The sequence below is a fragment of the Carassius auratus genome, chromosome 46, assembly GCF_003368295.1.
Source record: "Carassius auratus strain Wakin chromosome 46, ASM336829v1, whole genome shotgun sequence".
NCBI classification, from domain to species: domain Eukaryota; kingdom Metazoa; phylum Chordata; class Actinopteri; order Cypriniformes; family Cyprinidae; genus Carassius; species Carassius auratus.
Window position 1 is genome coordinate 4,342,020 of NC_039288.1, and position 23,999 is coordinate 4,366,018.

Here is a 23,999-nt window from a genome sequence, read left to right on the forward strand (position 1 = left end):
CCCAATAATGCAGGGAATGAGGGGAGGGTAGCATCTTCTGCTTCAAGTTTTTGTATTACATCACACAGTAGTGTGTGAATTCATGCCAGCATAGATAAAGTACAACTCCCTCTCACCTTCAGCACTCATTCATCCCTATAGAAAAACTTTATTACCACTGAACATCTCTGTGGACACCAAACACTTCTCACTGGACTCCTCCTCTAGCAACACCAGAACATTTTGGATGCTTTGGATCCGAAATGATTGACTTGGTCTCTTTGAGACAGGAGTATGGATTCCCAGAAGTCTCTATTTTATAAATATGGGCCTTGGAAGAGGTAAAATTAGTTTATTTTTCTTTGGCTACAGTAGGTAATTCTAGTGGTGACAATAACCATGCAGGCCACTTCTGTAGGCTGTGTCCTACTCTGTGAGATAAAGTGACACTCTTTTCATAGTACTTGCGTGTTATTTCGCCTGCTCTTTTTCTAGAAAAAATTCACTCATCACTAAATGAAAACTTAAAGTGAAGACCTGAGTATTTCAGGAGCCTTATCACAAGTCCATTGTTTTTGAAAGTCTTCTGCTATATTTTCAAACATACAATAATTTGGTATTCCTCTCGCACCATTGTCCTCTTTTATGCCAAGAAATAAGTCACCTGGCATTTTTCTCCCAATGGGAGTCTTTTTTTAATTTAGTAACTTTCAGGAAGGTGTACTCATTTTTGCAACACTAAATTTGATCACTTTGATAAGAAAATCTTATTTTGCTGAATAATTTTGGCATTCTTCTTTGGTAATTGATCACGCAGGTTTGTTGGAACATTACATCTTCGAAGAACCCTAACATGTCTTCGAAGTAAAGAGTAATTCTTGAATTTGTTAAGTTTTAGAGAGGTTGTACTCAATCTTTTGCACTGTGCGCACACACACACACACACACACACATTTATTTACTAGAGAAATAAAAAAATCTGTTAGATCAAACTGTTAAATCACTTATTAAAAACTCAACCATATCAATAATATACACGCACACACATAAAAACCACAACATTCTTTCAATCTACATTCCCACTTTATTTTCTTTCAAGAAAATTGTGCAAGAACTACTTGAAAGTTCTGAATGTCATTTGTGTTTGCTCATACATCAGATGTATTCATGGACACAAATTTGCCATTCTGAAATGCATCTTTTAAAAATCAGCAAAACCAAACATTTCTGCATCCTCAGGATCAATCCCACTTTACAGAGCGTTCACACGATCCTCAAGACACGTCATTATGTGGTTTAACACTGCTGATTTAACACTGTGCGGCATATCAAAAACATGATAAAAGATTATACAAAGGAATATATATTGCCCATATATTATGTACACATTTATAATGAGCTATACTTCATCTGCTCTGTAAGCATTTGCTGCCCAACAAGACAAAATATTATTCGCTATAAATGACATTAGTGCAAACACACAGTATGGCATGAAATCCCTGGCAAAAAAAATTGAGCGTGTTCCTGACCCAAATAATGGCAAAAATAAGTCCATAATGACTAAATAAAGTGTAAATGAAATAAAAGAAGACTGTTGATGATATAAACTGCTTAGTCAACAGCCAATATTGAGGTGTATCTCAAACCTTCAAAACAACAACAACAAAACAACTGAAATACGACTTGATTTTGAGATTCAACCCTAAACATCACACACTGAAAGAAACATGCCAGTTTTACCGTGGGCAAACTTAAGATGGCCTTAATGGAACATCTGCTGAATGAAAAAAAAAAAAGAAAATGTATTGAATTGATTGTCTACTCACTATACGTTCATTAAAACCAGAAAACAGGTTTGGTCTATATAGTCTGCAATATGCTTTTTGAAAATGCTTGCTTCCAGGAATCAAGTCAACTGCCAATTTGACAACTTAACTTTTTCCGCAGTGATGGTTTAACATTAATTCTGACACATGGTAAAGAGGGACAAAAATATATATTTGAAAAAAGCCATATAGCTTCGAACTTCCCTTTAAAACTGGGGTAAATATGGAGAGGCTCGCTGTGATAAAATATAATGAACTGGCTCGATGGCACTTTAAATAACATTCCTCAGTTTGACTTTGCAGGGGTCTGGATTCTACAGCGGCGCATTTGGGATGCACTTCCAAAACATTTATACACACACTCCCAAATTAGTATAGCGTAAGAATTATGAATCATCCATTACCTTCATACAGATGACGTACATTTTCAGTCAAATGGACACATACTGAAAACCATTCTGTCCTACAAAGGCAAAACGCTGTACCTGCACCAGCACTCAAACAGAAAAATGTTTCTTGATTGAATTGTTACACTCTAGCTTTTCCGAATATAAGCTTAATTGTGCCAAATCCATCGGTCACAGTAGATATCATAGGAAGAGCCTATTCTAGTTACTCAATTTTAACACAAACTAAATCTGTAGTTGTTTTGTCTCGGTAGGCCAGTATTCTGAAATGTCTTTTGACCAGCAACAATGTGAACAGATCATATGAAATGCATTCATGAGCTGAGAGTCATGTGACCAGCTTAAAGGGACAGTTCATTCCAAAAGTCTAAATTGTATCATCCTTTACTCATGCCATTTCAAATTCATACAATGTTCTTTTGTGGAACACACAAGGAGAAGTTTAGCATGCAAAAGGCTTTAATTCAGCATTAATATTTTGCAATTCAGCATTTTTTTATTTTCAAAGAATTGTGATAAAATAAAAGATTTCAGATAAATACTGGCAACAATTTTTTTATTCTATGGTGGAAACAAGCTGTCATTCAGCAGCCTTTGTCCCCTTTACATTATATGGAAAAGAGCAGCTGGAACTAATTTCTAAATATCTCCTTTTGTGTTCCACAAAAAAGGTTTGGAAAGTCAAGAGTGTGAGTAAATGATGACAGAACTTTTATATTTTAAAAAAGGTAAACCATCACTTTAACTATTTTGGCGACACCTAAGCAGGCTGATAAGCATTGAAGGTTGGCTTGGCATTTGCTCATGAAGAGGAATGAACATGTGACATGCTGCACAAACCATCATTCAAATCACCAGCCGGCTCGGCTCTGCCCTCGGCCTCTAAATCACATTCTTTAGGCTGGATTTTTGATCTCTCTGATAGCAAGTCCGTTCCAAGCTCTGTCTCTGCTTGGGTGCCTTCCTCTGTGCGCAACTCAACCTGCGGTTCACCCTGCTCCTGTTCCACCTCCGCTGGGTTCTGATTGGCTGGTGGCATTTCTTGAGTGGTGGCACCTGGAGAGCTAGCTGGCTGCAATTGGCTCTTGAGCTGCCCGTGGCACAGAGGACACGTTTCTTGCACGTACAGCCACTTCTTTAAGCAGGCAGCGTGGAAAAAGTGGCTGCATGGCGTGATGACAGCAGACTTCATATCCTGGAATTGAATGACAGAAGTGAGAAACAATGTTTAAAACTAGGCATCCAAGATAAGAAGTGAAATTATGAACATGTTGACAAATGAGGAAATGTGAAATCGCTAGTAAGAGCACTGTATTGGTATTGATATCAATAAAGATATCTGGATATGGCTATGATTCACCATCTCTTGATTTGATTCAATTTAGATTCGGAGTCATCTGTTTTATATTTTTTGAACGATTCAATTAACTTTTGTGAATAAATGCACTGCAAACATCTTAAACAATCCCTAACCTGAAAGCAGATGGAACAGATGTCATTATGTTGCTGGAGTTGTAATGTGGAAGCAGTGGGCATGCTTTGGATCTTGTGAACTGCATCTCTGCGCAACAGGAAGCTTTGCCAGCCCAGCTGGGCCCTTAGCCACACGTTATAGTAGGAATGAATCAGGATGATGGTGGAGCCCATTACAGTCCATTCTCCAAACAGGGTCTCTGAAACACCATAGGCCACTACGCAGACAGCCACCAGGAACTCCAGGAGCCGGTAGGTCCCATTGACACAGTAGATGACTTCATCCATGTTCTCAACAGGAGCCTTACGAAACTCCTCCACCATGAAGAGGATGTAGATCAGAAGGGTGCCAAGAACCTGGCAGAGGGTAATTCATTACATTGATTATATTATATGACATTATAACTTTAGATTATTTATATGCAACTGTAAATGTATAGATCACATAAATATTTTCAGTCTCTCTCTCTCTCTCTCATATATTTATATGAACCTGGACCACAAAACCAAGTCTTAAGCATAAATTTTTCGAAATTGATATTTATACATCATCTGGAAGTTGAATAAATATGCTTTCTTTGTTAGGATAGGACAATATTTGGCTGAGATACAACTATTTGAAAATCTGGAATCTGAGGGTGCAAAAAAATCAAAATGACTAGAAAATTGCCTTTAAAAGTTGTCCACCTAAATTCTTAGCAATGCATATTACAAATCAAAAATTAAGTTTTGATATTTATGATTAAAAAAAAATTCAAAATATCTTCATGGAACATGATCTTCACTTCATATTCTAATGATATTTGGCATTAAAGAAAAATTGATAATTTTGACCCATACAATGCTCTTTTGGCTATAAAAAAAAATACAAAATTCTACTTCTGGACCACTATTTATTTCTGTTTCCACAACTGAAGTAGACAACCCATCATAAATGCCTGGCTGATCAACTGATATATACGAATATACCACTTCATCTTTAAACAAAGCTTGACAATGCAGTAATGTCTGTGTTGTGTTAGTGACTCTTCATTTGTATTTGCTGTGTGTGAGCTGTGTGTACCTGCAGTGATGTTAGAATACTGGAGGAGATGATTATGAGAAGCCAGAAGTCCATGCGGAAGAACTGGCAGATCATGTAAGCCATGTACGCAGGGAAGACCAGCAGGAAAAGACACAGACTCACTGCTCGGAAGTGCTTCCACAGACTCCTGCAACAACACAGAATAAAAGAAATGCTCAACATACAGGTCCTCAAACAGAAAAACACACATATCACCCCGCCAGTACTCGGAGAGGGCCCTAACAATGTTATTTCCTCATTAAAAGTCCTATCAAATCTAGTAAAAAAGTAAATGGAAGGTCCTATGACATGAACATTTCGCTTTATGAGGTTTTTTAACATTAATATGAATTTCCCTAGGCTGTCTATGTTCCCCCAGTGGCTAGAAATTTCGATAGGTGTAAACCAATCTCTGGGTGTCCTGCTCTGCCTTTGAGAAAACGAGAGCTCAGACGGGCCGATGTGGAATCTTTCCCTTATGTCGTCATAAGGGGAAAGGTTACCTCCCCTTTCTCTGCTTTGCCAGCCTAAACATTTACATTTAATTCAGTCGCAATGTCAGCACAGGCGTTACAGACAGACTTTTATGATATGGATTCGACAGCACCGCCACAAACAGTGAGTAACAGTGTTCATTAATGTCTGATCTGTGATTTCTGATGTGTAGCTAATCATTCAAGTTCACGCAGACTTTATTTCTAAATCGTTTAATACTGTTTATTCATCAGTGAATCAAGCCAGTGACTAAACGATCAACTTCACGTTGTTTCTCTTAGTACAATGAAACAAATCTGTTAATTAAATTGTGATTTAACTACAGAGCGATTAAGGAATGCTCTCTTTATATTGTTCGGAGCTGTCAGTCTCACATCGCGAGTAACGTTATACACTTGCCCAAACTGCCATTATAATGAATGACACTGTTATGCTACACAACGAAGCTCTAACAGTATTCATGTCGATATTGTGTTTGCTGTTAGTTTTGGTGAAAGCATTTTGTGAGAGAAAACGCGTTGCAATGCCGAGATCACTGCATTCACTCGATAAACAGACTCTGTCTACTCAATGCTCATCACTGCAGCGATTCACGTGATGGGAAATATCTAAATAACGCTATAATCAACACTTCCATGATTCGTTCATCTCGAAAACTGTAATAATAAAAAAAAAAATAGTAAAAGTGTTTGAGAGGGGTTCCTCATGTAATATGCATTTCGAATGCAAAGATGTCACCCAATCACAACAGCTGTCGTTTCACAGCAGACATGCCGCTTCAAACGGAGCATTCAGGCTAGAGGACTAAAATCAGGATATAAAAATGCTTTTTATTTCTAAATTTTAAATGTAAAAATCATTATGACACCTCAGGAAACATTAAAAAAGCATTTAAAAAAAAAAAGAAAATCCATGTCATGGGACCTTTAAAAATGGCATGACGGGGCACTTAAAAAAAAAAAAAAGTCCTTGGTTTTGTAATGTTTGCATAGTTCAACCACTAGAGGTCAGCATATTACAATATGAAGTTATCATATATTGTTCGGAGCTGTCAATCACTTAAACGATTCGTTCATCTCGAAAGCTGTAATAGCAAAAAAACAAAAAACATAGTAAAAGTATTTGAGAGGGGTTCCACATGTAATAAGCATTTCCAATGCAAAGATGTCAGCCAATGACAATATTTAACAGTTGTCGTTTACTCTGAGTCTCACAGCAGACATGCCCCTTCAAACAGAGCATTCAAGCCAGAGGACTAAAATCAGGATATAAAAATGCCTTTAATTCTAAATTTTAAATGTAAAAATCATACTAACAAGATTAGTATGCCCCAAGAAACATTAAAAAGCATTTTAAAAAAAGAAAATAATCCAGGCCATGGGACCTTTAAAAAATAATGCATGTTAGCATTTACTCTGGTTTATACTGTCACAAGACTTTTTTGGAAACTATTGAATTGCTGAATGAATATATTAAAACTATGCAAATAAAGAAACTTTCCAACCATACAGAAAATGTCAAAAATCTGCCATCAGACTAAAAGTTTTTTTTTTTTAATCTTGTCAAAAATTTACATGTGCACTGTTTGGCATAAGCCTTGTCTGAAAGTTGCAGGAGAGATGTATTCTGATCAGGCGTGAAGTTTACAGGAGGTGCTGAGGCTCTTACTTGTCTCTGGAGGCCCCCAGTGCCAGAACTATGGGGTCAGCGATCTCCAGCATGGACTGCAGGATGGAAGCCACCACGACGAAGAGGATGATGCTGAGGAGGAAAGCTCTGTGAATGACCTGCAGCTCAATGAGCCCGGTCTGAACAGCCAAGATCAGCAGAGTGATACCCTCCGTCATGCCCCTGAAAACCAGACGAGGAACAAACTATTGAGTGTTTACTAGTCATTTTGCATTATTAACACACTATTTTCCTATTTAATACCATGAAGTTGCTTTGATACAGTCTGTATTGTTAAAAGCGCTATATAAATAAAGGTGACTTGACTGTATACACTCTTAAATATTTACAAGTACCTGCAAAAAAAAGTTGTTTTGAACTGAGTACTATGAGTACTATAAGCAAATTGGGTGGATGTTTCTCACCTGTGCATGGTGTTGTCATTCATGAAAGCTCTGTAACCCTGTAGGTAGAACTTGCAGAGGGTGAGGACGCCCAGCGCCACAAAAGACACCGTGAAGACCAGCCCCAGCAGTGAGTACGGAGTACTACAGCACTCAGCGATACTGCAGAGAACACACACACACACAACCAACAAAACATTAACTTATGCTACATATTGTTAAATGGGGATTAGGGCTGCACGATATATTGCAATGTTCAAAATATTGCAAATGCATATATCGCAACGAAGTCTCATATCTCAAACATTTTTACTAGGCTAATTCAAAACGTTGCAAAAAGACAAAGTTTTAAGTTGATGCATAAAGCAGAGAATAGGCTGGGCACGAAACTGACTTGGTTGATGTTAACAAGCTATCAAGTGCAATAAGATGCAGAAAAACAAGTCTTTGCCATCTCTTCTCGCTGTCTGACACACACCTGAAGCCCAAACACAAGCCACATCTTGGACAACGAACCCCATAAACACAGTTGATTCGTCTTTCACATCTACTTATGTTTGAAAAGACACACACACAGAACTGTCAAAATACCCATCTCTACAATCACTCTCGTAAAAGCAATCAGTTATGTCTTAAATGAATGTAAACAGCTGAGAAAGAAATTGAATGTATATCATTATACGGGATCTGTGCAGTCAGTCTTAAAGGGACAGCAGCCTATAAATACCTGCTGAATATGTCACTAATGTTAATCAAACAAAAAAGCAGTTTTAACAAAGATGAATCTAAATTTAATTCATACAGTGAACACTATTCAGTATCTTTCACTTAAATTATAACATTTCTATACCTTAAAACTACTGCTAGACCATATCTTATTTGTAACTGTTATATTGTATTCATCTATGCTTGTAATTTGTGTTTTTAATCTTATTTTTTAACTTCCTTTTCACTTGCCTTTAATCATGTTTGCTAGTTGTCACCGTGGTATTGAACTAGTACTTAAAGTGTACTTTAAGTAATAAACGAAAAGTTACAATGATATAAAATAAGTGGCATTATTATTTTTTTTGTTTACATTGATGTTAAAATTACATTTTCAGATTTGTGACTTTTTGTAATTTTTAGGCGTCGAAACATCCCGCCCCTCACTTCAGCAGCATATTATGCTCCAGTTGTAATGTAAACAACGGCATTGTTAATATCAGTTTGAGCCCGATTGAGAACCAGAGGATATTACTGAAGAGGACCAAGCAGAACCTGTGTAAGCATAGCTTTATATGGTAGGCCTATGTTTTTTTGTTTGTGGTCTCATACTTTTAGATACACTGTTATTTGTAAATGCTACTGCTTCCGTTAGCTTTTAATATATGGTTTTACCCTGATTTAAGTTTTAATACAGTATGGCAACCACACAAGTGTCCATCTATAACGCTTCTCATAGCTATTTGAAAATAAGTATATAATTACTGTTGTCAAAAGACCCATACTTCAGTACCAAGTCGGTAGTAAAGAGTGTGTGCAGAGCAGGGGGATGCGAGGAACAGGATTAAAAACCGCTGCTTTAGAACACTGATTTTGAAACTTGTGAATCCATTAAAATCATTATAAGACAGAATTGCGATTTGTATATGAATAGATTTTTAAGTGCATCTGTAGTGTTCTCTTCCTCTTCTCTAAAGCAGCGCAGCATGGCCTTGCCCCCTTTGCTGTCTTATAATGAGGTTGTGTTAGATCACAAACCCGGGAATTAACTTGTATTCCTTACCAGCCATATTTGTAGGCATTAAACTGACAGAATTTTAAAAGACAGAAGATATCTCCGTTTGCATTGAACTTTTAACTTTGTAGATATTGTTTATGCTCAAACAGCAACATTACACTCTAACTAACATTAAAAAAAAGTGAAATCGCAATGAACCACCCCTTTAACAAAATATCACCCATCACATTTTTCTTCAATATCGCACCTTAATGGTAATGCATTTCATGTTATTATCTAGACTAGGGATATCAATGTATGATCATCCCCAATTAAATGAACAATCAATTGATTGATTAATCGCTAACCCCAACACTTCAAAATGTGTCTACTGCAGTGTATAGTCACCGGCATTACAGGATGTGCAAATCCTGTAATCGGCTCCTGAACGATAATCCCATCGTGTTCAGCCAGGAATCTTGGGGTTATTCTTGACGATCAGCTGACCCTTAAAGATCACATTGCAAAAACAGCACGATCATGCAGGTTCGAGCTACACAAGAGGAAGATCAGACCCTTCCTAACAGAGCATGTAGCGCAGCTTCTTGTCCAGGCTCTTGTCATTTCTAGACTGGACTATTGTAATGCTTTTTTGGCTAGACTTCCAACATGTGCAGTCAGACCTCTTCAAATGATACAGAATGCATCAGCAGTAGCCCAAGAGAGCCCATGTCACACCGCTACATATCTCTCTGCACTGATTTCCAGTCACAGCTCACATCAAGTTCAAATCGCTGGTACTGTCCTACAGAACAGCCATGGGCTCCACACTCCCCGTACACTCCCACTCGTCTACATCCCCTCCGGAAGCCTGCGGTGGCTTGTGGTCCCATCACAGAGAGGCACAAAATCACTATCTAGGACATTTTCTTTCACAGAAAAATCTTTTGGATAAAAGCATCCGCCAAATAATTAAATGTAAATACCACTCATAGTGCCATAGTTTTTTTTTTTAATATATCAAGGTTATTGTTGGCTGTTTCATATCCTGTCACGGAGACCACTGAATGCACCATTTTTAAATAGTATCATGGTGCTCATTACTTTATTGCATTTAAGAAACACAATCAAAATTTTTGCAATTAGCATTTTCACCATTTAAAGTAAAATGATCCCAAAAGTAGCTAAAGCATATAGGGCTGTGCCAGTAAGTATGACTAACTGCTACCACCACTGCTGCTTTCCCCTACAAGTGCAACATCCTTGCTTGTGCAGTAAATATAATTCACTTTTCCGACCATTTACAAATGGTGTCAGTTGCTCTGGAGTACTGGGAGAAAACATTTCACTCCTATTTTGGTAGCTTATATTTTATGCACTTCTAAAGTCTGGATCATATTAAAAGCATAATTTGTACATTGTGAAAGCATAATTTGTACATTTGTACAAGAGATCCAGCCCATCACTGTCGCTTCTTTTTTCTTCATGTGTCTGCTGCATGTTTTGTGCATGAACTGCACAAACCCTAAAACTACACAGGGCTTAGTCGAACATCGATAAGTGTCATTGATTAACTTATTATAGACAATTAATCACTAGAATCCCTAGTCTAGACGCTAACCTTTGCGCTGATTAAAAACAGTGTGACTCAGTAGCTGGACTATATGTTGCAGGAGTCAGACCTGGTGAGGAACAGGAAGAGCAGCCTCTCTCTGGAGGGCGGCTGGTCCCGTGTGCTGAAGTAGGTGTAGATCTGTAGTGCGAACAGCACCAGCCAGAAGCACATAAAGAGAACAGGCAGAACCAGCTGATTCCACAGAGACATGCCCAGAGCCAGCAAACCATACACCTCCACCACCTACAGAACAACACAGGAAACAGGGCGATGTTACCAAAGAGGTTTCGCTGTAGGATGAAAATGTGAACAATTTACATTTCAAAAACATCTTATTTTACTACACATTATTCACAAACCAACAAAGTTTGATATTCTAAATTAGGAGTGCGCGACAATGACCGAAGACATATCACAACATGAGAAATTGTATGTAAAGTATAACAATATATAAATATCATGATAATTATTTTTGCGTTGAGTAAGGTTTTTATCATATACATTTTTTTGATACCACTGTAATTTCATAATTTGCATCAATTTCAATATCACAAAAACACTAGTAGCTCAAAAAAAAAATAATTTCAACAAATATTAAGAAGAGATTTTTGGGAACCATATAATCTACATATTCAAATAATTTCTGAAGGATCATGACATTAAAGTTCAGCTTTGTCATAACAGGAAAAAAAAATTAATTCAACAAACAATAAAACATAACTTTTTAATAATATTTGACAATATTACTTTTCGTACTAGGGCTGCACGATGTGTCGTTTAAGCATCGATATCGCGATGTACGAATCCACAATAGTCACATCGCAGGATGTGCGATGTAGGCTGTCGTAGTTGATCTGTTATTCATTAACTGTACGGGCCAGCTGCTCCCTGGCCCTTGACGAATGTGATTCGCGGAGAGGCTCACCGTCTTCAAACACAAGCGCTGTCTTGCTCTCTCTCCATTGCGCATATTAATCAATTGACACGATGGTGTCGATGTTTAAATCATTTAAAATGAGAATGTAAGTGTGCTCACCCCATTTTTGTTTGTAAGAATTTTTTTTATTAGATTTCATTTCGCAATATATATCCCAGAAAAATAAAATCTCACAATGTCATTTTTTCCCAATATCGTGCAGCCCCTAGTTCGTACTATATTTTTAAACAAATAAATACAGCTTTGGCAAGGATAAGTTATAATTATAAAAATAATAATTATAATTATAAAAAAATATAATTTACATACCATCAACAAAGTATTTAATGGTAGTGTATATAGGTTTTCTAAAACATTTGTATATAAATTTGCTTAATAAAAAAAATGTAAAAAATGCAGATGATCACATGAGAAAAATATTGCATGTTTGTGAGATTAAGGGGGTGACACATCTTCCCCCACTCTCTACAGCTATAAAACTGTACCTGCACCAGCTCTCTGTAGGCAGTTTTGGCCAAATTGTATGGCACCAGTAGGTGGGAGGCGATGAAGTAGAGCACCTCCAGACCGGTGAAGATCATTGCAAAGCGGTTGATGAAGACGATGGTGTCCAGGGGCACCAGGCACAGTCTAGCCACCAGGGGTAGCAGGTGTGCAGAAAACAGCCAGATCTGTTTGGTCTGCATGACGCAGGAACACAGCGTACACACCACGACCTGACCTGAGGGAGAGGATAGTCTTACTGAACAAACACTAACTTACAGATGCACTGAAAAACACACTAGCACACCTCAATGTTTCCTTTAAAAACTTCCCAGTGGGAGTGCTCACAATGTGGTCGGGCTTTGCCGTGTTGACATGGCAAATAAAAGACATCAGCTCAACTGGACTCAAATCAAACAAAACAAAAAAGGTTAAACTACTGAAGTTATGTGTCTATTAGTTTGGTCAGAAGGGTTTAAACTTTTTTTATTCAGATATAAAAAGGTCAGTGTCCCTTCAAATGAGTAACTGAATAACTTTTCTGTTCAACACTGTTGCATCATGTGAATCAGCTGCCATCACAAGGCTGAAAGAATTTAATGACGTACAAATTATATTGCAAAGAGTTTCTCATTGGTCTTACCAAAGAGGACGTGCTACGTGGGTGCAGTGCTGCGGTCTTTGTGAACTGTGCTAAACATATTAATGTACTGCAGTGTGATTCTTCTACATAATACAGAGCTTTCCAGGTTTAAATATCTAGATATAAAGAAAGTCGGTGTCAAATATTTGATTAAACATGACTTTCATCCTTTCCAGTTGATATATTTTAAAGCTTCAGACCTACATCAGAATATTTTAAAAGTATCTAAGAAATAGACATAAATAAATTCTGTAATAATAATTATTGTTATTTTATATTTTTGAACTTTTTTTCTATGAGTTTGGCATAACTACAAAAAATTATATCTTATTTTCCAGGAAATATTTGTGACTTTTCCATGACTTTTTATTATTATAATTTCCATGACTTTCCCAGGATATTTAAAGATTCTACAAAGAAAAGAAAAAAAAGCTAAATCCTTCTAAAATCAATTCAAAACCTATTTCAGAATTTTTAAAAAATTCTATAAAATTCTTTGGTTTTCCAGGAAATGTCATTGAATGAATTTGTAAATTGTGACTTTACAGAAACAAGTTACATACATCAGAGCTCCTGCAGCATTACAGAAGTACAAGTTTTTGTGGCATACATTACTTCCTAAAATTATGAAAAACATTGCTTTATACAGAACCGGGCAGAAACGCATTTGGCTATTTTTGGTTCTACTGTAGAAAGTTACAAGTGTGAAAGACACTCGGGACAGTTCACAAATTTGTCACTTACCCGATCCGTTTCGTCATGAAAGTGTTTTTAAGCTTTGCTAATTGAAAAATTCAAACCATTTGAAAGTATTCAAAGGAAAATGTAAAAGATAACCCGTCTCTGACACCCGAGCCCCGAGTTTCTTTCCGTGTCTTTCTTGCGGTTAAACGGACACGTACCAAAATACCTGTCTTTGAGAGTAACATTGTAGCTTTAACAATAATTCATTTTTTTTATTAATCATTTAATTTATACAGTGGGGTAGAGATGCACCGGTCGACCGGTCACTTTTTTTTTTTTTTTACATTTTTCAGGCTCCTTCTGTTCTGTGCTTGCACACAAACGGCACTGCAATCATTTTCCAAAATGTAATTTGTGTGGAAATATGTTATATTTAGTCTGTAATTGGCCTTTAACAGAGGCCAGCGACACTGAAGACAGATGCAAAGAGGAGAAAATACTGTAGCTGGCAGAGCAAGATCACTGCGAAATATAGGAAGAAAATCCTAAATATTACATTTTATATGAATGTGTTTTTGAAGGGAACTGACTTGTCTTTAGAAAAGTTTATATGGAATTTTCATTTCATCTTATCTCTGTATAATGCATATTAAAGTTGCTTTGTTTAGAGCGGTAAGCAAGTAAACACTGCTGTTCATCAGCGCCACCTGCTGTCAGAGAGTGAATCTGCGTCTCGTTCAGCCCGTCTGCTGTCTTGGTTTCACGCAGGTGTTTTATGTAGCATAATTTCACAAAGCTAAAGTCAGAACATTCTGTTTTCAAATTTGGAAATTAAACAGGCTAATTTAAATCAAACACTGCACATGTTACAAGTGTGTAGAATCTTTTTGTTGTTGTTGTTTTTGAATTGATTCATGATTAAAGTGCAATGGTTGCCTCTGGCTATGAAAAATCAAGATGTAACATTGAATGAAGATTGGTGATTTATTTCATTAATCTTCACAAAACACGAACAAAAAATACAAACCTAAGGTATAATTTTAGTTGTATCTTTGTTCTATGTATTCAATTGTGCCATTGCTTGTAATTTGTTAACTTGTTCTTATTTACTCACTTGTCTTTGAACTTTAGATTTGTTAGGCTAGTAATTTTTGCTGTGGTATCGAAATTGAAATCGAAAATCGTACAATTTTATTGGTATGTAATATTTTGCTGTCAATTAAGCTTATTTATTAGAATACAAGATAACATGGATCAAAAGCAATAATAACAGCAACGGTTACATTTTTTGTGGCAGAGCCAGTGAAAATGTTGGCAGGGCAAGTAAGGGTTTGAACCACTAGACCGACCGGAGAAGTAGAAAAAACCCTTAGCATTGAGCTTTGCAGTGTCTTGGCTTTTACTACCTTGAGATGAAGTTTCACTCTTTGAAATCAATTAAATCAGTTAGAAATGTATTCAAGGCTGTTTTTCTTGGATAGGGATGGATCACGCAATTCCATTCCTAAATGCCTCATTAGTAAAACTGGAAGTTTTTTATAGGACCTCTATTCATTAGCAAATTGAGCACACCGTGATCTGGTTTCTTCTATTTCGAGATACTGTGTTCAGCAGTCAGGTCTCTTTTCCAGCAAGGGCGGGAACTGAAGTTCAGTAACCCAACACCAGTTGTGAGTAACTCATCCCTCTTAACGCTTCAGGAACAAATGTAGCAGTAAAGAGAACAAAATCGTGTTGTTTTGCAGTTGATAATACAGGACGTACCGATGAGTGCTGTGGTAAAGCGGTTCATGGAAAGTGGCTCCAGGTAGAGGGGTCCCTCGTAACCCGAGTCCAGCTCTCCACGTACGTAATCCCTGCAGGAACACCAGTCAATGAGCAGTACTCAACAGAGTACTAAACAGTTCATTTATTTCTAAATATGATGAGCATATTTTTTTCTTTTTTTTTAGCAATAAGTGACTAGAAACAACAAGTATCAGCACTTGGAAACCATCGTGTCATTGTGTTTGTGTACAGTCGAGCATGAGAGACCTGGAGAGCTGGTGCCCGGCGAAGAGCAGAAGAGCTGTGAGCACATAGAGGTAGAGCTGCACCAGATGCTGCCGGGGTAAAGTCAACAACACCAGACTGAGGATGTAGCCTGAAGAAGAGGGAGTCTCAATTACTGACAGGGATAATGATATACAGATATATACACTGCATTCAATGACAAAAACAGTTTCAAATGAAAAAAAAAAAAACAAACAAACAAAAACAAAACTATTTTGGCTTTAAGTTACACATAAGTAGGGCTGGGACAACAAAAAATACGTAGACGCAAAATATGCGCATCGATTCGTCGACCTGTTTTTATTTTTCTAAAAAACGTTTGCAAAACGTTTACCTTATGTGCGCTCTCTCTCTCGTGCATATTAACCAAAATCATTAGACACGATAGAAAAAGGGTGGAACGCCAAAGTTTCACGCACGCTCGCGCACTCACAGTCTTCAAACGACACGAGCGCTTCTTGCTCGCTCTCTCTTTCCCTCGTGCGGCATGATAGAAAAAGGGCGGAATGCCAAAGTTTCACGTGGAGCATTTGGAGATTTATTTTTTCTCCATGACAGGCTGCTGGCTCCCACTGTTATTTTTTTTTTTTTTTTGGAAAAGCACTCAAGTTTACATTGGTTACTGTATTCTTTCAATTGCTCTAAACAAGTATCTTGGGTGACATTTTTTATTGAATGCTAGACATCAAGTTGTTATTTTCATCTGAAAGAAGAACTTTTTTTCAGTAAACTAGGCCCTATGTGTTCAGTAAGCTTGTTTCAGTAAGCTATGTGTTTTCAAGGCTTCAAGGTTTTATTGAATGCTATCTCTTTACAAGTGCAAAGTAATGCATTCTTAGTCAGTCTTTTATTTTGTAATTTTAAGAGCAATAAACATATATTGCAATGTTAAGGAATTCATGTTTTTTTCATTCAGATATGTAAATCAACATGTATAAATTGTTAGTACTCAATTAATGGGGAGATAATCGAAAACGAATCAGTCTGAAAAAATTTTTCGTTAGATTAATCGATGCATCGAAAAAATAATCGCTAGATTAATCGTTTAAAAAAAAATCGTTTATCCCAGCCCTACACATAAGTGTCAATGACATCATTATATAACAGTGCCCACAAATAAGGAAAATGCTTTTAAAAATGCAGATTAAAAAGCATTTGACAAATAAGAAAATTACCCTTTGTATTCATTTTGATTTCATAGTATTTTGAAAAAGTTTTACACCATTTTCAAAGTTTCATTTAATGTCTCTACAATGTCTCATGTGATGTACCCAAGTAATAATATTTCCCCTACACCTAGAATACATGCGAGTGTACACGTCTCAACCCTTCTGTTGAGTTCAAAAACTAGGTTCACTGGAGAGAAAAAATAAATAAAACCTATATTCATTCAAACCCACAAAAACCACTGTTGCAACTTTACAGAGAATCTCATTAGGGGTCAATTTGACACATTTTTGTTCAAAATTAGCTGTACAGAGAATTTTTCCATGACTACTTGCACATTGAGGTACAAGCAAGTATGAATATAACTTTTTTTGTATATATATATATATATATATATATATATATATATATATATATATATATATATGGTAAGCTTTATTTTGAAACATTATTCTGATATACGACAATACAAGACTACCTCTGTGTTATGACATACTTTTCCAAATTAACTTGCTAACACTAGTGATTATGAAACAAAATACATGAAACAGAAAATTGGACGCAGCTCAGGTTTTTAGTCAGTGCTAATTGCACTGTGTTCAATTCCGATAAAAAAGCCTACAACTAGAAACTAGAAACAGGAATTAACTTTAATTTGGTCAAAAGATTGTAAGTGACATTAGCGGTGAGAACTTTATTGCAGCAGTAGAGTGTCATCAACCCTGCCTGTTTAACCGTGTCAGCAGGATCTGTAAGCCACACTAAAGCTAAAAGACCGCTCAGGCCGACAGGAAGCTACATCAAAAACCCTAATGATTTATCTCATGGGCTGGCCTGCACTTCTGCACTGGGACAGCTCTCTTCTGCAAATATCTTTAGCCCTGGGAAAGATTCTGACGGTAGTTAAACCTCTCTGGCTCGCAAACAACTGCCCTTGTTGTGGTTGTTTACCCCTGCTGCACCGAACATGCAGAGAGAATCTAAGGTATTTAAATAAGAGGAAATCTAATACACTGCCTGGACAGCTGGGGTGAGCATCTAGCTGGCAAGTGATCATCTATAAAAGCATTTGCTGATGCTTAAATCATTCCGGGCATTAGTTTACAGGGGGATGTGTGTGTTGGAAGCACAGTGAAGCTGTTCTATCCATACTGACTACCGAACAATGATCATGCTTATAAAATAGTTTACATAGCTATCCAAATGCCATAGACTTTTTTTGCTTTCAATTGAAGCCAATTTTAAATTAAGCTAACCTAAACTCTACAACTAAACATAACTTTAAAATAAATCTTATTCTATATTTAAATTACATAATACAATTAAAATATCATATTAAAACACATTATTTGCCTAAAAGAATCATTTTATCATTTGATTGACACTCTGCATATTGAAGACGTCACATTCAGCTTAAAAAGATACCATTCATGCCAGTATTTGCCAGAGCATGAGTGAATGTCTCTGACCTGAAGTGTTTTTAGTAGGTTGGTTTCTGTCATCATTCAGTGTCGGTTACATCTTGTTTGTCGACTATAAATCAGTATAAATCAGTGCCACTGAAACCTGCTCGGTTGGATCAAGTGTCCAAGTCCAACTCAGGTCACGTAACAAGAGGAGAGAAAGGTGTGGTAAAGATGTGCACAACTATTTAATCCATGCATATTATCTGTAGAACTGCAGCCCTGTTCATGCTGAGGGTTTGGCTGGAGGTCACAGAGTTGTTGCAATGACTGTTTCAAGCAGGTGTTTTGTGTTAAAATGTCTCGGGTGGCAGGAAGTGTGACATTATGTCACTGGTCCACAAAATTAATTAAATGATCCATGTATGTTCACACTGATCCTGCAAATCATTATCAGTGTCAACAATATTAAATGAGAAAAAAAATTTATTGCATGCCTGTTTATTTCCAGGCAACTCAGAAAATAACTGTTTCAGTGAATGCCATTTATTTCCAATTAAAGAATTCTTTCATAAATAAAAGATCCCGCATCCTTGTCACTGGATTTGTAGCAGTTGTTTCAGGTTTGTACAATCAGACACAGGGTGTTGGATAAAAGGAGAAGTCAAAAAAGGATTTGCAATGCAAAGCTAGCAGGCACCTGCATAAAATCAGACTCCAAAATATACTATTAAACAACCACTGAAAGATTTATTAAATTGCATTATATTCATTGATATTGTCAAACCAGCCCTACGAATGATTCACTCACAAAAAAAAAAAAATTCTGCTAGTGTTTGAGGCACGATAACTGTGTGAATAAGCACAAAAGCAATGCCAGATACCAGTGGATACCACGGCCGTAGTGTAAAATATTTAATAAACTTATATAATGTTATCTATTTTATAGTGCGGGTGTATCGCAATTAGGGTTGCAAATATTCTGGGAATTTTCAATACTGGGAAATTCTCAAGGGAATTAAAAGGAATATATGGGAAATAATGGGAATAAACTGGGAAATTGCTGGAACAGGGAACTTAAATGTAGTTATTTTATAAATCTTCCAGCATAATATTGGTTAAAACAAGCAGATTTAATTGCTATTTCAGTTGTATTTCTATCCTGCACATTCCTCACATGCACAATGCACACCCTACATGCATTGTGTATTGCTCTAGTCTATAAAATAATAGGAACATTTCTTGAATCCTGCACACAGAATAATTTCAAAATGTCCATCTTGGTGAGTATTAAACATAAATTAACTTAAATTTTATTGTGTTGTGTGTAAGCTATTCCACAACGTAATTATAGGTGAGGAGATTAAAAAAACTGTCTAAAAACGACCCTCGCCCAACACCCCTCCTCACATAAAGGGGGAACCCCCCTCATTCTATACATCTGCATGCATGTCAGCTTATGAGCAAACAAAAGGTTTATATCTATGTTTGTATATGATACAGTTTCTATACATTTCTCAATTTCAAATGAATTCACATAAATTCCTGCAAAGTTTCCAACTTGAAATATTTCTAAAATTCTCCAGATAATGTTACCATGGAATGTTTCTGGAAATAAACCCATAACTATGGATTTTATAGGTTTTAATAACTACCATAATTATGTTTCTACTCCAGTTTGTTGAAATAAACAGTGAATGTCATATCTTTTTTTTTTTAATGATTCATTTATTCAAAATGTGTTAAATGCCACTTTCTAGGGTTTATTTTTGTAGCTGATCATCAAGTTGAATGTCTTTCCTGAGGTAACTGTGATGTTGCATGACACACTGCTCACAAGCTGTTTCGCTGACGTCTTTCCACGGTTGAAACGCTGATTGAGCGATTACATGAAACATGAGACATTTCAGGAAGATGTACTGCTTCTTTCAGCATACTTTCTAATGCTCATTCATGTTCATTTCATGCAGAAACTGGTAGTAGTAGTAGTAGTAGTTATTATTATTGCCAAGTCAGTTACATAAACAAAATAACAACCAAGCAAACACAAAAATGTGTATTATCTGGTAGTAAAGAGGACAGTTGAGAATCGCTTGTACTGAGGCACAGAAATGTGTCATGCTATGCTGAAAAGCACCACAACAGTATTTACGCTTTGAATTTAGAAATAAAACTACCAGAATTTAAAAGCTTTAACGATTTAACGATTTATTAGATGGGATGCGTGCCACAAATAATGTTTTATATAGTTTTGTTCATCAGCTGCAAACAGCACAGAATGAATCTTGTGATTTAGAAATTGCTTTCAGTTCATCAGACAAGAACTGATTAAAATATTTCATCAGAGCCCAATACAAGGTATTGTGTCAACTTATGCTATCATGACAAGTTGACAACATTACCCAGGCTGCATCTCATGAGGTTGGCTGAGAGAAGCCTATAGTGCAGAGCTGGACTTCTGTCTATAAAGAATAAGAGTGATCAAACTCTTTCCATATCATTTACATTTACACAGCTTTACCCTGTTTCCATGTTTCCTCTGACACAAACAAAACAGGAATCGTGACCTAAAATGAGCCTTAATTACAGCTTGCAGTTCTATGGTTTAATTACGCTTTACCGGCTAACAGCCCAGACCGTTCCCATCATAAAAATCTTCCCAACTCCTGACTCGGTGTTTCCACTGACTGGCCCAATACAAGAGGACTCCAGCCAGAGAACAAACACTAGCACTTCGGTTTCCTTCAACAGAGAGCACAGACAGCTAAGAAAACCAGCACACACACAAAAGATGTTACTGCGTGTGAAACATAATCATCATGACCACCACATACCGAAAAACCAGACATGAAATTTCACTTTAATATTGCATGCTTTACATTTGGTTAAGAAAATGTAAGTGTGACTTGGGCACACAACATTTGCAACAGTGTTGCAGCTATGGTTTTATGGGCGATATCTTACTCGGCAAAGTCAAAAACTCCCACCCTTAACTCTAGATAATACTCTTTGCTGTCCATTTTATCACTGACCAGTTAAAAGCCAGATCATTTCCAGAAAAAAAAGTAATAATACATCATCGTTAATGCTTTTCCCCATCATTAAACGGTTAATTCACCCTTTATCCCTTTAATGACCAAGGCTAAGAAAACTAAAACTTCAAAAAGTTCTTTCCAAGAGTATTTCCAGTGCAATGTCATTTAGTGGTTGTTGTATTATGTTTGGACATACCGACATAATGCAGGTACAGGGCAATATATTTGTACTGGAAGAGAGGGTTATTGTTGAGACTGCTCCTCTGGATCTTCTGGAAGAAGGAGCTGACGTCCCAGCGGTACAGCACTTCCAGCAGCATGATGCTGGGGATCCGCAGACCCACGTTCAGCACCGCCTCCACACGGGCTTTCATCGCCATGACCAGCAGGGCACCGAAAGAAGGCCTCGACCTCAACTGAGAGAGAAACATCAGTTCAAGCAGAGAATAACAAGAGCAGTCCTATTGAATTGACACATTGCTTTCTGGCCTTTGAGGAAATAAATCATGAGACACTCAGATGGGATAAGTTTATATTTTAACTTAATACAAATTAATAATAATAATTGTGCATACATACAGTGCAATTCAAAAGTTTGGGATCAGTAATAATCATACTGTTTTTTTTTTGTTTGTTTTTTTTTAAAGAAGTTTCTTCTTATGACGGACGCATTTATTTAATGAGAAATACTGTAATATTTGTGAAATATAATTGCAAAATTAAAATAATGGTTTTCTATAAAAATCAATGTCACATGATCCTTCAGAAACCATTTTAATATGCTGATTTATTATCAAAACTGGAAACAGTTTTGCTGCTTAATATTTTTGGGGGAACCTGTGATACTTTTTTTTCAGGATTCTTTTATGAATAAAAAGTTAAAAAGAACAGCGTTTATTCAAAATAGAAAACTTCTGTTTCAATATAAACTACTGTTCAAAAGTTTGGGGTCATTTCCTTTCTTTTGGAATAAATTCATTTATTTATTCAGCAAGGATGTTAAATTGATTTAAAAAGGGGATAATAAAAAGGCTTACATTGTTGGAAAAGATTACTGCCTTGTGTGTGGATTTTCATATATAACTTTTAGTTTTTGTGGAGTATTTTAAATATTTATTTGCTCAAAAATACAAAGAAAACAAATAATGATAATAATAATAAATTATATATATATATATATATATATATATATATATATATATATATATATATATATATATATATATATATATATATATATATGATATTATCTCCAAACAAAATAATAATAAGTTACATCTCTAAATCCATAATAATACGCTATCCTTATGAAGCCATGAGAATACGAAGGTACTTTTCGGAAGTAACTTTATAAGAACGACACACCTAACGTTACTTCTCTTATTACCACATGACGGAAAAAAAAACACTTCGCTTACATAACCATAACCATAACCATACTTTCTTTCTTCAACAAAACAGTCGAATAATTGTGCCGTGGGCCGTGACGAGACTAGAGGGCTGTATTTCCCATATTTAAACTCACGTGGATTAGTTAAACGTGTTTGAACTCTAGTAACCCCGACACACCAACAGTCACACAGGACGACTGAGAAATATTGAGAAGATAAACCTTTCACAGACATAAATATTACATCGTTAAGACGACAGAACACAAGTTTAAACGTGAACCAAGACGATAAACATTAACTTTCACTGGCTTGTGAGGAGTTTGTGCTGACTAAAGGATACCGTCTTAATGCTAAGAATCCATTTCACTTTATATTTAACTGCTTTAGATGTCTTAAAACACTAACGAATAATGTTTTTGAGGTAAATGTGTTAAATAAGTAACGTTAGAGTTTGTATGTGCCCAGCTAACAGTAGCATTACAAACTGTGTCCGTTATTCCTTTACAAATACTTCGATAATTATGATAAACAATATACTTACATGTTGGTTAATCACTTCACGCTGTTAGATTTCGTCTTAGGCTGCGTCTCTGGGTGAATATAGACCATTTTTAACTCAGGCGTCTCGACGTTATGGTCAAACTGAAAGCAGAAGAGACGGAGCATCAACATTCACAGACTCCATCAAGCAGCCATTACACACATCGATTGATTGTGCACTGCGCATGCCCAGCTTTTGAGTACCGGAGATTAGCCGCTAGATGGCGCTTGTCTGTCTCACAGAAATTCTACTATGGCGAAGGCTTGGTTATAATGAATAGTTTTATTGACAAATGCAGCCAAGTAATTATTAAGGAGAGAGTGAATGTGTTCGATTCGGATCAGATTTTTTCGCGGAAGCTTCAAGGTAAATCACATTGACTCCATTGTGTAAAAGGCCCAACAAAGGTTGTACTTCCTTCGCCAGCTGAGGAAGTTAAACCTGCCACAGGAGCTGCTGAAACAGTTCTACTCAGCCATCATTGAGTCTGTACTATGTACTTCAATAACTGTCTGGTTTGGTTCAGCAACAAAATCAGATATCAGAAGACTACAGAGAACTGTTCGGACTGCTGAAAGGATTATTGGTGCTCTCCTGCCCACCCTTCAAGAACTGTATACATCCATAGTGAGGAAAAGGGCTCAGAAAATCACTCTGGATCTCTCACATCCAAGTTACCCCATCTTTAAACTTTTGCTATCTGGCCGGCGCCTCAGAGGCACAAATACCAGAACAGTCAGGCACAAGAACAGTTTCTTCCCCCAGGCAATCTACCTCATGAACGGTTAAATGTTCCCCACTTATGCTTATGCAATAAAAATGTGCAATATCCTTATATTTATTTGTTACCCCTCTATCCTAGTACATCCCTGCATCTTAATCAATCCTATTCCATTATCATTTATAGAACAATTGTTTGTACACTTAGCCTAATTTTTTATTTATTTTTTGGTCTGTGTGTTGTTGTCTCTGTGTACTGGAAGCTTATGTCACTAAAACAAATTCCTTGTATGCGCAAGCATACTTGGCAA

At 36.5% G+C, this 23,999-nt stretch overlaps 1 protein-coding gene across 1 annotated transcript; it reads right to left on the reverse strand.

Moving 5' to 3' along the window:
- Positions 1-1,043: 1,043 nt before the first annotated feature.
- Positions 1,044-23,169, reverse strand: rnf145b (ring finger protein 145b). The gene is made up of 11 exons (XM_026234305.1): positions 22,969-23,169; positions 21,233-21,452; positions 15,414-15,522; positions 15,144-15,235; positions 12,055-12,290; positions 10,700-10,875; positions 7,337-7,477; positions 6,912-7,094; positions 4,749-4,896; positions 3,686-4,042; positions 1,044-3,407 (listed from the first exon to the last, which is right to left on the reverse strand). The coding sequence occupies exons 2-11, from the start codon at positions 21,414-21,416 to the stop codon at positions 3,015-3,017; spliced, it is 2,019 nt and encodes a 672-aa protein (XP_026090090.1). The 5' UTR covers positions 21,417-21,452; positions 22,969-23,169; the 3' UTR covers positions 1,044-3,014.
- Between the last annotated feature and the right edge of the window lie 830 nt (positions 23,170-23,999).